Source organism: Accipiter gentilis, chromosome 11 (genome assembly GCF_929443795.1).
Source record: "Accipiter gentilis chromosome 11, bAccGen1.1, whole genome shotgun sequence".
NCBI lineage: Eukaryota > Metazoa > Chordata > Aves > Accipitriformes > Accipitridae > Astur > Astur gentilis.
Window position 1 is genome coordinate 13,984,483 of NC_064890.1, and position 16,644 is coordinate 14,001,126.

Below are 16,644 nucleotides of genomic sequence, written 5' to 3' on the forward strand. Positions count from 1 at the left end.
TTATTATTTCATGATGGTTTTTGTAGATGAGAAAATGAGTATCAACTGTACTAGTTGGTGAGGGTCTTCACTTGCTAGAGACAAAAGTCATTTGAGGCTGTGTCATACCACTCTATATTCACAGGCTGCAAGTCTCTGCCTTTCAACTACAGTCTGCAATGAATGTACTGTCTCTCGTTAACAATAACCATGTGCTACGCTATTTTCAACTTCTGAGATTTCTGTGCACATATCTTTCTGTAACCTTAAAGGTCAGCATCTGTAATGTATATTTATGTTCCAGAGATATAAATATGTTACTTCCTGTTCATACCCTAAACCAAACAGATTGACCTCAAAGTGACTCCAATCTTGGAAGACAGCTCTTAAGAGGTATCTCCCACCTTCTATTTCTGAGCCATTTAATATGAAATGACTCAGCTTATCCTCTAAAATGCTCAGATTTCTGCACAGATTAGCCACAGTCAGGCACCAGTTCCATGGATCAAACACTAGACAAGAGGAATGTAATTCCTATCATGCAGTATCACTTGGCTAATAACAATACATATGTGGCAGAACAAAATTCAGTTTCAGATAGCAAAAACCTTCTGGAAAATGGGTAAGTTCTTAAGCAAATGTAGCTATGCTGTTTCCAATACCTGAGCTAATGTAAAGGTGGGTCAGACCTGTTTACATGAACTGTGCAGACATTTTTCTATTGCAGTACAGAAATCCCCCTGTATGATTTTGTGTACAATGCATGCTGTAAAATTATATTTCTGTACCTAACACCTTCTCTGGTTAGACCAGATCATAACTTACGAAATATGGTTGCCAACGTTTCTTGACACTAAGTCCAGACAACAGGGCTTCCATTGTAACAAAATATCCTGTAAAAATATCAAGCCCAATTTTCACCATTGCTAAGTACCTTTACTTCCTACTGATTTGCATTGGGACTGAAGGTGTTAGCACATCTGGCACTGATTGTAATGACTCTGTGTTAGTATTTCCTGTTTCTATGCAGAATTAAGTTGCTAAGTCTCCAGGTCAAATTCTCTCCTTCTCTATTCTCCCAAGCAAACTGGAATGCTAACATCTGAAGTTGGAGTCCACTTTAATGTATTTTAACATTTCCTTTTCCCTGCCTTGGGAATGTATGTGATTTGTTACATCCTTTCCTTTGGAAATCAAATGCAACTAATTCATTTGCAGTCTGTTGCTAGCTATATCTATTAGACCTGATAATATTTTTTTCTTAACTTTCACAAGGCTCTTACTCAGCCTACTGGCCTAATTTTCTAACAGACCAAAATGTGGTGCCAGGCTATGGATTCAAGTTACCATAGATTCAGAAGCCCACTAAGAGTGCAAAGAAATTACTCTAGATAACTGTGGAAAGCCAAAATGCCACTTTTGGAGGGGTTTTTTCCCTTACTTAGAAACTTGTTATTAAAATATTAGTAAATATGTTGCAGCCTGGCCTTCAGGACCAGCCAAGATCTGACGATCATTAAGTACAAACACATAAGTAAAGAAAGTTGAGCTAACCCTTTATACTTCCATATAGCCACTACTCCAGAGTTCTCAATGATTACAAATTATCCTCAACTTTAAAGAGTAACTACACATAGCATGCAAAAAATCTGTGACTGATCAGCTGACTTGATGCCACAGACAATTCTTGAAGAGGCATTTCAGCCAGAAGAGAGAATGGGGCCTTAGATTATTACAAGAGAGAATTTCATGCATGGCAGTCAGTGTGGAAGAAAATGCAGAAGCAAAGAATATTTCTTTGTATACTTCATATTTCCTTTTTATCTTTGATTTCAGAAGTGTATCAGGGTTCTTCCCATTTTTAAAGTATTTTACCAATTTCTTCTGGTTTAGTCTACTTTTTTCTCTCTCATTATTACACTGCATATAATTCACCACTGATACTAAGCTTCCCCAAGTCTATGTCAGGGCACTGTGACAAAAACAGAACAAATGTTTGTTTGTTCTGGTTTTTGTGACAAAACCAGAACAAATGTCCTTCCTGCTATTAAAAAAAGTTATCAAGACTTAAAAATGTGTGTTAATTTATTTTAAAAAATTAATCTTTAATAAAGAAGGAAATATTTTCTGACATGTAGAAGGATGAATGCTAAAATAACTGAATGAATAAATTCATATTTTTAATGTAATTGTGTTTTATTTTATTTAATGTTATGTTATGTATTTTATATGAGTAAGAGCAATATAGTCAAAGCCCTAATGAAAAAAGTGCAGCAACGTCTTTGGTATGCCACCAGTCTCTCATATGCATAAAGCTGATACCCTCTGCATTGGATGATATTTGGTTTTGTTAATGAATGGTCTTCGATTTTTATTTAGCAAGACATGTAAGTGTACATACAACCTTAAACATGTGATGAATTACTTGCCTTATTCTAGGTTCTGTTTAGAAGTTTGCCTAGGCATTTTCTCTTAATGTAAAATGCATAACTTTCTATAGAATGCCAAAATTTGAATACATGCAATGATTATTTATATTCAATTTCTAGTCTTTCTGTTGATAAGTAGACTCAGGACAAGGATAAAAAACTTTTCCAAACATGAGAGAGAGATGAGCGCTATATTTCTTATTAGCACTGCATGTTTTAATTACTGTGAGTCTACAGAGTATTGTAAATATTATTTTATTAACAAGATCTCATCAGGAAAATTCTAAGAGTCAATATATTTCTTCCAAATGCAACACATTCCCCGAATGAAAGACAGATTGCAACAGGAACAATTCACTTATTTGGCACCAGAGAAACTACACAGGAAGGCACCAATAGTGGAAAAAACTTCCTTTTTGATTAACATTTAAATCAGTCATACCTGAGGCACAAATCTGCAAGAAAATCTGACTCTACTGTATCTTTTCTCCTCTGACCTTTCCTTAGGTATATGTTATCCTTATTGCAGTAAATTCTGTTCTGCTTTGATGGGCAGAATGATTCTGCTGACATTTGAAAAACTAAGAAAGGAAAATTCTCCTGTGTAGTGCAAATCTATCTTGCGCATTCTATGTGTTTCACACTAAATAGGAAGACAGCAAAAACAACAGAGATCTACTGCACAGACTACAGGAAATCACATGAGCCTTACAATTTCTCTTTATCAGCACAGCATAACAGTGTTGATTACTGCACATAAAACATTGCGTGCTCTGCTACATTTTGGAAGCAATCTGGTGATAGTACTTACAAAGTCTAAATGGAAAGATATCTTAATACAACTTCATCTATATGCTAATAAAATGCATAATAGAAAGTCAATGCATACAAATAGTAGCTTCTTACAAAGCAGACTGCTAGATTTCCTTTTATCAAATCATGTTTTAAGATTAGAAAATGCATTTATTATATCTGCGTGAACGTTATATACGTAAAACACAGTGAACAGCAAAAAAACATAACAGTTTTGTAGCTAGTACCAGCAATCAGATCAGAAATTACAGAAAAGGATAAATGGCCAGTTTCCGGGTTAATTTATGTGTCTTGTGGGAGGGAGGCAACTGAATGCCTTAGAAATGCAGTGTAAGCAAAAGAGCTTGGCTTATTGCCGAGGTCATGGGTTGTGCTATGTGAAAACTAGAATAAGAAGCAACACAGCATTTTAAAATACTAGCTGTGGCAGGCAAGGAGAAAGAAAACATTTATACTGAAACATTGTGGGACTGTAATTCAAGGCATTATAAATTTCATTCAGATAAAATTTTATGGTATTTTAAATGATTGCATTACATGAAATCTTCTTGGATCTCCCAACGCTCTTTATTTAGCTTAATATTTTTTTTCAGGCCTCCATAAAAGATACAGGCATTTTAATTACTTTTTTTCACATTTTAATTACTTTTACACAAACTCTGTGTTAGAGCCAATAATAAAGTTCGTGGTCAAAATTCTGTTTGAACAGTGACTGAGTGAATAGTGTTTATGGCAAGTTTTCATTTCTCCTAGATTTCTGTGTTAAGTGAAAAGAGTTTGCCCCCAAAGTAAAAGAAACAGCAGAACTGGCTCTGAACCCTGCACACAAGGCAGCACCTGCCAAGAACATCAAATAAGGAGGCCTGTGATGTTTAACCTGGCTCCCACACTTGCTATTTTGCTTTCCAGAGTCTTAGCAACTTGACACATTGAAGATACCTTGTTAGTAATTCTTTCACTAGCAATTATTCTCTAGACCACAGTGTAAAGCAGTACCTCTGCTAGAGCTAACAATCAGGATTTTTCACCATAAAATCTAGTTCATGGAAAACACAATTTTTACAAATTTAAAATTTAAAAGATACCTTTTTTTTCGTTTCAGTTTTCCTCAGGTCTAATCATCCTGGAGCAAAAAATTTCTGTTTAACGAACTTTTTTTTCAGATCAGTTATACAGCAGCCAAACTTTCTCTTTTTGACGGTTTCTGTTTCTCTCTTTCAAATGTGAGAATTGTCCAATATAAGAATTACCTTTTATTGGGTACTGCCTATACATGGGCTAATATTGTATAATATACATTTCTAAAATATGTTTTCATGATACTGCAACTCCACTGCTTCATATCCATGCAGGTTTTTAAATGAGTGGATTTTTATTGCATTTTTTCAGAAAGCCTAAATAAATAGTAAACACATTCATCATTCTTTAATCATATATATATATATTTACCATATCTGAGATGCTGGTTCCAGAGAGATCAATGGATATCAATGATGACATATTTCCCAAAGCTTCAATTCCAGCATCAGTCACATTTTCACAGTGACGCAGATTTAGGTAGGTCAATTCATGACATCTAAATTAAATTAAAAAAAAAAACAAACAAAAAAACCCCACCAAAAAACCCCCAAACAGAAATGTCATCTTTCCACTTTTGTTACAGAAATGTAGTATAGCAAGTACATTTTCATAATAAACCTTGATAAGTTTTTTTCAGGGGACCTATGAAAATAAGCACTCTAAACCCATGGAATTATACCAGACTTTTGATACCTAGCTTACATAGGCACTTACAGGGATTGTGCTCATGATATATAAGCGTTGCAAATATTTCAAACCATGAACAGCAATGAAATTAAATCAAAATATGGAAATCAAGGGCCTGTACTACAAATAAAAATATTTTTTACGTTAGTTTGATACTTGACTTGTCCCCGTCTCCAAATCCCTTGTATCTTGCACAGAAGCTTCAAAGCTCACTGCAATTACAGAATTCAGGACCCCATGGCTATATCCACACCCAGCTACAGCTACACAAGTAATGGTGCACAGCAAATGAAGACATTGCCAGGTTCTGCAAATCAGCACTCACTGACCACACATGGAAGACTGAATTTTACTGCATAAGCACTGTAAACTATATGTTCCCATAACCAAACCAGAAGACCTGAGAAATGTGACGCCTCAAACAGTGCATCTATGCTCAGTGATGCTCAGCTATCCAATACCTACTTCTGAGGAACTGGAATTTAAGAAGTTTAGCAATAGAGTGCTTTTTGTTTGTGCAGACATCAGTATTTATAGAGTTTACAAAAATGTGGCTTATACATACTAATCTTTTAATGCAGTTTTGTCACTGACAACCATCATTTAAGCACTTTTTCCCCACTAAAATTAAGACTTCTCGGGTTTCCATATTTATATTGATGAATTCCCCTTTATATAATGGGTCATTTTTAAAGAGATTCACAATGCCAAAAGGGACTAGTCATTTATCTAGTACAATATTCTGTATATAATTGGCTGTACAATTTTACCCACTTATTAACATATTAAGAACATTAACATTAGAAATATGTTGAAAGTCTAACCACACTATAAAAATATTGTACTGGACTATGGTACCTTTGTGCTATTTCTGTGACAGAAGCATCAGTGACACAAATACAATTAGTCAAATTCAGCTCTCTCAGCTTAGCTCCTGAAGAACCTTGTACAAATGTCCTTACACCTCCATCACTGATTCTAAAAGAGAAATGTAGGCAATATTTATAATATGTATTTTTCCTACTCCATACTAGTCAATGTATAATTTGCATTCAGCAGCCCGCACTGTAGATAAGCAGAAATTAATAATGGTCTATTTTTAATAGCCTTTTAAACCCCAAAGGAGTCGGAGTAATTAATGGCTTGATTAGAAAGATGCTGCTCTTTGGAACTGCTGAAAACCAGAACTTTCTGAATAAAATTCTGTTGGAGATTATGAGAACTTCCACTAGTTCCAACACTCAGATATGACAGCGTTCCAAAAGACAGAGCTTGGAAAACATATCTAGAAAGTATCAGAACCTGTTTAAACATTTTAGAGTACTATTTGTTTTAGTATCTTTGTTAACTTAAGGAACTGAAATAATTGAAAGGAAAAATTATCTTCTAGCACAGGAGCAAAAGTCATACGTAGTATATGTATGTAGTAGCTGTACTGTACACATGCATGAAGAGCTAACCTTATTTCGTCCTTGGAGTGTTTCATTTAATCAATTGTATCTCTCACACAAATTGCCAACTCATAATATACGCAAAGGCTATAAAATTAAGTCTTCCAGCCAAGCTGAGAGTGTCAGAGAACTGACTACAACTTGGGCAAGTGTTTCAATACAGTTCATATCTCTGGAATGTTTAACATTACTTGTACACTTAGCTTTTCAATACATTCCCGTATTTATTCCGTGTTCCCTGATGAATAAAAAATTAATCCCAGAATTCTGTAGGACAGAATTTTGGCTTGTACAGTTTGTTGCAAAGAATCACTGCAAATCCCAAAGTCCTAGAAACATATGGGTAGGAATAGCAATAGTAATAAAATGATAACCTGAACAGAGCCTCATTGTGTGACCACAAGCTACAGATGAAGCTATAATTCATAAAGTGGTAAAGTAATCACTCTGCAATAATTCAACCACTGTGGTAGTTTTGGTGTTATTTCACAGTGCAGTTGTTCTTCATTCAAGATAGATAAATTTAAGAAATACACTTTCAGAATAATTAACTTGCATAAAGTCTGTAAGGAATGCAGAGCCTAGCAATGTAGTCAAGTGAATTTAAAAAAAACTCAGATATTCTGTAACCACACTGGGCTTGAGGACTGAAATAGCCACATTATAATTTTTGAAATAATTGTTCTGTGAATACACATGCTCAGTTTCTCTAGTCAGCTGATTAACTGTATAAGAACACAGGCCACACACTGCTTTATCATACATGAAGATAAGATACTTAAACTGGGAAAATGTGCCAAGGGTATGAGACACCACATTGCCTGTGTCCATTTTTAGATACCTTTTTACTCACATCTTTATTATTTCTTATTTCTAATAATAACGATCAGTTAATTTTCTTTCTTCATTGTTCACATGTAGTCAAATGCTTCCTGTAATTTAAGAATTCTGAATTGTTAGATTTGCTCTTTCTGTCCCTTTCATTTCTCAAAAAATTTTCCATATGACTAAGTTAGAAAAACTTAGACTCTTAGACTAAGATGAAATGTCTATGAAAAAAAGAAAACTGATCAAGAGCACTAAGACAGCTAAGCATTTCAAAATCTGTTCTTAAGATTCCACCACCAGTATAGCGCTTCCCTTGATTTCTATGAGAAATTCCTAAATGTTTCTAACTCACAATGTGAACTTTTATAGCAACACATTGTCCAAATAAGAGAAACATAAATACTAACAATCCCCCTTTTGTAGTTTCATATCTCTTGAGAGAAACTCTTTACCAAGTTTAGATGTGTTACAATCTATAACTTTGTTAGTCTGCAAAAGTAATAATATAAGCACAGATTTTTACAATAGCTTTACAACTGCTTCAAAAGTTTTGTTAAGGTAATTCAGCAATTCTTTAGCAGTAGAGACAGTAGACACATGTGCAAACACACTCACAGCCCAAAACTTGGCTAACAGACTGGAAAATCCAGCCTTCTAAATGTTAAACCAGAAAATGCAGGCAGCTGTCTCATCTACTGAGTTGAACTACCAACATGATGTCATGGTATTACTCCAGCACTTCTCAGCTCATCTACATGCAATGTTATCAGATTTTTATACAGCATTAACAGGCACAAAAAGTACTTTAGTTACACATTAAAGCAGAATCCCTACTTCACATGATGTCAGAAATTTTAAGATAAGCAGCAATTCTACTTTCTTTGTATTATTTTATAGGTTTGTTGATTTTGAAATGTTTGGAGGCTTTGCATTCCCTGTTCCCTCCCACCCTTGACTCCATCACTATGCCACAAAACAGGGAACAAGCGTACAGCTTTGGAAGCCCTTTCATTTTTCTTCATTTCTACTGACACATGACACACCTGAAGTGGAAAACAGCCTTCACATAAAATATACCCTTCCTCTACCACATAAATTACAACGTTGTCTTGGTAATTGTAAAAAATGGCAGTTTTGTTTATATCTTAGTATTAGATAGTTATGAAGTATTATTTTAATATTCACAAAATTAAACAATAACCGAATTTTAATAGAGCTGTGGCACTGGCATTGTCTTTGGTTATCCTTTTCATCTTCTCCATAGCCACATTCCAGCACTAAAATATGCCATGGCTACTAAGTAATATTACAGTTGATTTTTTTGCTTGAACTGGAGTAATAATGAATGGGTTTTTGCAAACACGATACAGGAACAAAAACCTACTTGTGTAAAATATTTTTTTTAAATATTAAGATATGTGCATTAACATTCTAAGAATTTATTTCTAAAACTGAAAGATGTGCTAACAGGACTTATTACGAGCATAATTAACTTCACTAAAATTCCTTTGCAATGGTTTACAAAAATCCGGACGTGATACAGTACCTTATGCAGTCTGCTACATTCAGTACAAGAATATGCTTCAATGGTGAAATCATCTTAAGACTAGCATCTGTAATATTCGGGCAATCGGCCATATGAATGTGCCTGATGTATGGGCAGCATTTACTCATCAACTTGAAACTTAAATCAGTAATTTGGTTATTCCCTGTTGAAATATACAAAGATGTAAGTTACACATCTGAAATACATTAAGGGCCTGATCCAAATACCCACTGAAATCAGCTGAAAGATTTATTTCAAATTATCTGGATGAATTTTAAAAATACATCATCCTATTAATTTTGTGAATTATTATACTAACCTTCAGTGCTGACCTTGACAAGTTTACATTCAGCAAGGGCTTTAAAAGCTGTATCAGAAAGATGTGGAGAGTCAAGAAAGACAACAGACATTATCTGTTGGCATTTTTCAACCAGAGCCTTCAAAGGGAGAAAGGTAAAATAAAATATTCATATACCTCTACTGTCACATAACAAAAGATTAGCAAATATTCTGCATATAATACCAAATGTTACAATTTCAAATAGTTATAATCCGTTTTAACAGTAACTTCTAGACAGTGAGCAGTACATAAACTACTGAAATTCTACATATATTTATTATGATTGGGAACACAAGGAAAAGTAAGTAAGCAACTGAAGACATGAAGTATGGCAGACACCTGAGACACTGGTCTAGTTAACAATAATTTTTGCAGAAGCCTGAAAATTCTTTTTTGATGGGCAAAATCAGTAGCAGAATGCTGTTGCCATACATTATATTTGCTTAACACTGAAAAAAATTAAAAACTCTTATTTATAAACTGGAAAACCATAATTCAGTGATACCCATGTAGCAAAAGAAGACAACTGAATTTTTCTGAAAGTGATAGCAAGGGAGCAAGATTTATAAATATAACTAGATAATAGCTTTAAAAACTGTTTTCAGTGAGAAATTGTCCTCTTAAATTGTATGTGCATAGCTTTCTTTAAAGTCATTTGAGAGGGTAACCTAGTTCTAACAACAAAAATTTTCTCAAAGTACAGATTTATTTTCAATTTCTTACTTGAATACATCTGTCTGTAAGAGTTGGCATTTTGTTGATTAGCAAATCTTGAATCCCACTGCAGCCATTGGCAATATTTCTGAAGCCATCAACTGAAATCTAAGTAAGAAATAAAACATTTATGTCTTAGCAAGCCTAACAAAAACAATACAGGAATGGCTTGAGATCTTTTCAATCCTTTAAAATCATAGGTACCTAGATGCTCACTAAAACAAGAAATACATTAATCCCCAAAAAGAAAAACAGACCCATGAGGCATACATATTATTCTTAAGTTTTAGCAACATAATCCAAATCCAGGATCTGTTCCAAAAATGTGTCTACTAAGCAAGCAAGAGTAAGGCCCAACAATTTCTACAGTCAACACTATTTATGGGAGTAGCAATAAATGTCATCGTCATGTCCTTCTACCTTTGTTTTCCCAACCTTATGAGGTATTCACACATGGCAAGTACTCACATCTAGTTTAAAGCAAGGTTTGGATGTGGTAAACTATCCTCATTGTTTTTTTCCAGATCCATAGTAAAATGTGTGTTAAATTCAGATGGGATACAAAGAAAGACCCTATGCAATCACAATAACATGGAGCTTGTTTACAGAATCCTTCACGTAGGACCACATCACCAACTCTGTATACTCTAACAGAGCAATATTCAGTGAATCTATAAATGGACAGATGGATCTGCCAGTTCAGTTTATTCCTTTTATCATTCCATGCAGTGGCTTCAGGGAGTGAATCCAGGGAGTCAATTCTTCAACTGCCCAAATTCAATATACGTCAGTTCACTCTTGGGCATACATAGTTCTTTTGACATATAAACCCTGTGTAAAGTACAGGACAGTTTCCTTTCAGCCCCATGTTCTACAGACAACATGGATGTGAACCATTCCTCCCTATGAAACAGTCCTCCCTGATATTTGCATGTAGAGATCTCACTACTTCCCAGGTTTTTGAAGTTTTATAATATAATAATCTTGTGCAGCTCAGACTACAGCTGTGCTCTGCACCGGGAATTCATTTGCAAAACATCCACCAAAAAAAGCAGTCTGGTATGTTCTCCTGGGTACCAAATAAGGCCTGTGGAGACAAGAATCCAAAGGAGGAAACTTCAAAGATAAACTATACTGGGAGGGATTCTTGCTGTACCCCACCACTCCAGCTGCTGGAGAAGCCTGATTTGTTTCGTTATATTGCTTAAGGGGAACAGCAGTGTAAAACACAGGCTTTGCTCAGGGTATATATATTGTCTGACAGTGGACACCATTAGTAGACAGGAGATAGTCACAGAAAAGCAAGCCAGAAGCTAAGCAGCATCTAATCACCCACCACACATCAGTATGGTAGCAGTGCACCAGAAGATGCTTCCAGTTCTTGCACTTGCAGCCTCTGGCCTTTGTAGCACATCTGACTGTTCCCCACAACTACTTATCTGTGAAAACAAAGGTCAAGCCTGCTTTCCTTCCACTCTAGCACTGAGTGAGGGCGTTAACACATTGGGTTTCTGGCTGTTCCTTTTGCAAACTTAACATCTGGGTTCTTTTTGCAGGTGAGGTTTTGTTCATGAACTGAATATCTGACTTTAAGTTATAATCAAACCAGACTGTCTTGTTTTTTCTGGCATAATGCTCCATCTTTTAACTTACGGCCAGGTTGGCTTGCTCTTTATTTTCAGGCTGGAGTGGCCTTTTAAACAGATTCTTTATAAATTGTTTTAAATATTTTGATGTTAAATGTCTTGTCTCTACTTCGTAAGGGACTGTGGCACTCTTTGCACTTTTTCCCTTGTGCAGGGGCGTGTCAGCACTAGAGGGGCACTGGCTACATGTCTGTCAAATGTGTTGTTAGGCTTAAAGTATTTGTGCAGGTCTTATGTCCAGACAGACAGAACATGGTGTGGCTCACGACACACGCGAGCACTGTTAGTGCTGTGGATGCAAAGAGTCTGATGTGTTCTAAGCTCAGGACAAGTGCAGCATGAATCTTTTTCCTACAGTGGGTCTGTAACAGCCTGCAAAATAACTATAGGAAAAAGTTTACAGGTAATGCATGGTGATATAAATCCCATTAACTACCCTCTGTCAGCTGCCTGTGTTCAAGGTCAGGTCTGATACGGTGCAGCTGTGGAACCCTGGGTCAGGCTCCTCTGAAAACAGCTATACTGTAACAAAGAGCTGAAGAAGGAAAAAGATCAAAATCTTGGGAGGTGGGAAGGAAGGCTGCAGAACATGATTACACAGAAGGATAACCGTCTTGTAAATACAAGCTGCTCAGAGCATGTAGAGCCTGTTAGTGCACTCCAGACTCTCACACAGCCTCCAACCGAGACATGTCTGCTGGACAAAAGAACACCACAACTTTGGGAATGTGGTTGATGTGGATAACACATGAGTGTGGATCTGCAGATAGCACTGCAGATCTCACCCATCAGCATGGATAGGTTGGATTTGCCCACCCCAAATGACTGCAAAACAACCAGTACTAGTGTAGGGCTCATATGGCAAAGGCAATCCTCTTTTCAACTGGTAGTGATCCCCAGAAGGTAAAATGTCAGCATGACAAGATGGGTGCTAGTTCTCAGGACAGAATATGAAATTCAGTTGTCCAAATTCTACAATTTGTACTCACTATTGGTATATGTAATGTAGGACAATGTAATCCTATCTCCAGTTTCCTCAGCCCAAAACCTCTGGTCTGTATGAAAGAGACTAGCTTAAATTGTGAACATCACTCAAGCAGCTGCCTGAGGGAGGTATTGGGAAATCTCTATTCTCTGCTAGTCAAGAAGCACTAATTGCTTTAACATGGCATGACCAATCCATTCAAGTAAGAGTTTACCTAACCATGCAACAGGCCTCCTCATTGTTGGATCTCAAGCAGCGCAACAACAGAAGACAGCACATTTCTACAACGTGCACCAAGCAGTTTAATATGTTAAAGTGAAACAAATCACCCCCTAGAAATTTCAGTTTAAGAGGTGAATTTCTGGTAATTGAATCTTGTTCTTGGTCCATATACTACAAAGAGCAAACCATTCCCAAGAGAGGATATGTTACACCACACAGTTTGTTGTAATACATGGTAATAACACTGTCCATTATAATCTGAACATGATGCATTTTCAAAAGAAGACTGAGGTTTTCACTCTTCTAAAAAATCAGCCACAGTTTGTTTGAGTATGCTTTAGCTGTTATGACAGTAGGATTTCCCCTTGTAACTGCTAAACAGATTTGCTATAATGAGAAGGAATAACTCTGCTCCCAAGGAACAGGCACTCAAAAGCTGAGAGTGCAGAACATGCCATATTCAGCTATGCTTACTGTTCAAACTGAAGAGATTTTGTAAGACCCAGTTCAAATGCATGCATCAGTTGTAACCAACTACTACTTACTCCTATGACTGCTAATCAAAGGAAGGTATGGGGCTTAATGGGGCCTGCTGCCAATTGTTCTTGGGATTTTTATTTTTTTTTACCATTAACACATTGTTAACCATCAAAAGAGTACCTACCTAGGCTAGTGATCACAGATACAGAGAGTAAGAATGAAAGACCCCTCATGTCTAGGTACCTAAAATTCAGATGCAAATACAATTAAATTACGGATTTTAGTTACATTACATTACTTGTTGCTTTGGCCAAGATTTTTAAAATATCACTGAAAAAAACTAAATGCAGACTCAGGACACTAGTTTTAAGGTCCAGACTTTGGAAATGTTAGCCATTCAACTGAGCAGTATGATAAATATTTGCAAGGCTTACAGGTTGTTCTGATAATTGTAGAAGAGGAATCACAGTTTAAAATCAGGGAAATAGGTAGGAAAAATGCTAAGTCAAGAATGCACCAATAATAACAATGGTGATTTAAAAAAAAAAAAAAAAGTCTGTAAATGCTAAAGCCTTTGTTTACTCCACTGAAATTAGTAATATAACTGAGGTGTCTATGTTAGACAATTATGAAACCTGGGATCTCTGTACAGCAAAGAGCAAGAAAGATCCCAAGACAGGTCAGACCTGAAAAAGCCTGAATGACCTCTGGAGATTGCTCTCCCTCTCTAATTGTTATTTAAATAAACTAAGGTAATTTTCTAGACACTACCTTAGGTTAAACGCCTAAAATCAAGTGAAATTCACATTCTCAAAAGGATCGATAGTAGGTAGCAGGTAATCAGATCAAACTCAACAACATTGAGGGACAGAAGTAGCATATCTGTATCTGAAATTCAGTAATGATTGCATAATGTTAACTGCAGTCTAAAGAACTTTTAATCTCTTTGGAAAAACACTGTTTGCTTAACATAGCCTTTTGATACCACAAATAGCAGCAATTTAGTGTTTTCCTCCATGGAAGCCAAAAACAATTATACTGAAGCAGCTAATAATACCCCCGAAACAGATTGTTACAAATCTTTTTCACTTGAACTGTTTTTTAACTTAAAGCTGGATAATGGATCTCAGGCATCAAGGTGAGAAAGTTCCAGCGTGAAACATGCATTCAGATAAGACTCAACTAAATTAGTCAACATTTAGATGCTGCTGCAATATCTTATGTATTTGTCTTATTTTCCTTTATTCCTAGAACAATTAAATCTTAATCTTTAATTTTTTTTTCTAAAGCCCCTATGGATTATCTATGAAACTTCAGGCACTCCTGAAGATAAGGTGTAGTAATATGAAATTTTGTGCACATTTTAGTAAAACAATTGCTTTCTCAACTCACTTGGAATTTCAATGTATAACAAATTTCTCAAAAGCGAACAGCTTGACCCAAGAATCAATGTTAGGATACATATGGAATTTAATACTGCATTCTTTGCCCCGGTTCAGTAAAACCCCACTTAAACCTCCTTCTTCAAACCAATTGTGAGGGAGGATGTTTTGAATGTTATTATGAGCTTTAGATCCTATAAAATTCTGCAAAACAGACTTTTCCTGCATGACTCAGTAAGATAATTTTATAAATGTATTCTTTTTCTTGCATGTACAGGATCAGAAGTCAATGCAATGATTGTACATAAAATACAATTCCTTGTCTAAGGAGTTTTCAGTCTAATAGGTAAATGACTGAATTGGGATTTTTTCTTAACTTTATGCTAGTATACTGTGATCTGAAATGAAAGTACATCAAAACAAACATGGAGCAAACCACAGATAAAAATTTGTCCCCATAGATTCAGAACTAAAATGTAGTGAAATGATTAAATGCTTGTAAGAATGTCAAAATTCATTTAATTTCATCTTTTTATAGTTTCTTAATTCCAAAGAATAGGAACACACAGAATTTTTATTCAAGTTTTGGCTTATTTGCTACACATACAGTGCTGCTTTAAAATTCCTTCTTTCTCCGCCTGAACCAATTGTATTTGTGGAATCCACCCTGCAAGGCACAATGCTGTCTGCAGCGCAGAAAGGGTTTTGAAGAAACACTATTCCATGATTCTAGCACTGTCAATGCACTGTGAGTGCAGAAACTTGAAAATCAGTGTTCAGGATTGAGCAAGTACTCTTGTGGTACACAAGGGGCTATATTTTTTTTTTATTCTGTGTTTGTCAAGAATGACAAAATGAATTGTGACATCCTTTCACATGTTTGGCACATTACCTTGATGGCTTGCCTCCACATGTTATTTTTCTTTTAATTTTCCACTTTCCAAAAAAAGCTTATATTAACATACTCCTGAATTAGCATATTTCTAAAAATATAGAATAGTGTATGCGTAACTTATAATAAAGTATTCTTCAGTTACACGAGTTTGTACTCAGGAAATGTAAACAATCAGTCCTCTTCTTCAATAACAAAGAACATGGCTCAGATTTTCTCCGCAAGTGATGGCCCTTTTTTGCTCCTTGATTCATCTGAAGAAGCCAGAATTTGACAGTAACTGCCAAAAAGAGAATTGTCCCAATGAAGCCAGAGCAGGAGAAACTCAGATGGCGAAAACTGATGAAGCCTGCACATTTGCCAATAGTTTCTCTGACATCCCCACAAACACTGCAGGATGTCAAGAAATGAAAGGGTCAAATCTATTTTTCCCAGTGGCTTGTGATCTCTTATCCAGCTGTTGCAAACTACAGTAATTGATAGACTGTTCTAACACATTTTGGGCCAGAATAGTTCTAGTCTTAAAATCAGCCATAGATGTTGGCACAAAAAATAAAAAGTCAATTTCATTGAAAATCTCCAGGTTTCTAATTTAACTGAAAATATCTCTCACCAATCAGTTTTAGTTGTATAATCTCAATGTAGTGCATTGGTAAATGACATGCAATTGCTTTATACCCTTCCATCTTTTCAGTTTTGTGTCTAATAGCAGAAAATTTTCCACCTATACTGTTAAGCTTCAAAAGCAGGACAAAGAAATCTTACGCTTTCTAGGTAATTCTCTGAGAATAACAATGGTGTAATAGGACACCTTTGAGACCAGGACACAAGAGAATCTCTGTATTTTTATGAAAATATCTTGAAGCTCATTAATGAAAATATTTATCAACTGTGTCATAATGAACCAACCTTTAGTTACTGAGATTTCATGCAAAAAACCCATACCTACAATTCATCCAGTATTATTACCATGTATTAATGTAATAGTCAAAGGAAAAAATGCCTCATTTTATGACAATGGACTAGAAAATGTGTGCTTAATTCCCAGTTTTCTGGCTGACTATGTTTTAACAGCTATTTAAATGTTCTGGTCCTCAAGTTGCCACTTGCAAAATCATTAGCATAATCACCCATTTTACAGATGGGCTTTCTAAACAGATGTTCAAATCC

The 16,644-nt window shown here is 35.6% G+C and overlaps 1 protein-coding gene across 1 annotated transcript in view; it reads right to left on the reverse strand.

Annotated features, from left to right (window-relative positions):
- FBXL13 (F-box and leucine rich repeat protein 13) overlaps nucleotides 1-16,644 on the reverse strand; it is a 91,285-nt gene that overhangs the window by 21,287 nt on the left and 53,354 nt on the right. The window contains exons 13-17 of the mRNA XM_049814141.1: nucleotides 9,877-9,975; nucleotides 9,133-9,250; nucleotides 8,814-8,976; nucleotides 5,847-5,966; nucleotides 4,671-4,797 (exon numbers count right to left, since the gene is read on the reverse strand). Of these exons, the coding sequence (XP_049670098.1) occupies nucleotides 4,671-4,797; nucleotides 5,847-5,966; nucleotides 8,814-8,976; nucleotides 9,133-9,250; nucleotides 9,877-9,975 (627 nt within the window). The remainder of the gene's footprint in view (nucleotides 1-4,670; nucleotides 4,798-5,846; nucleotides 5,967-8,813; nucleotides 8,977-9,132; nucleotides 9,251-9,876; nucleotides 9,976-16,644) is intronic.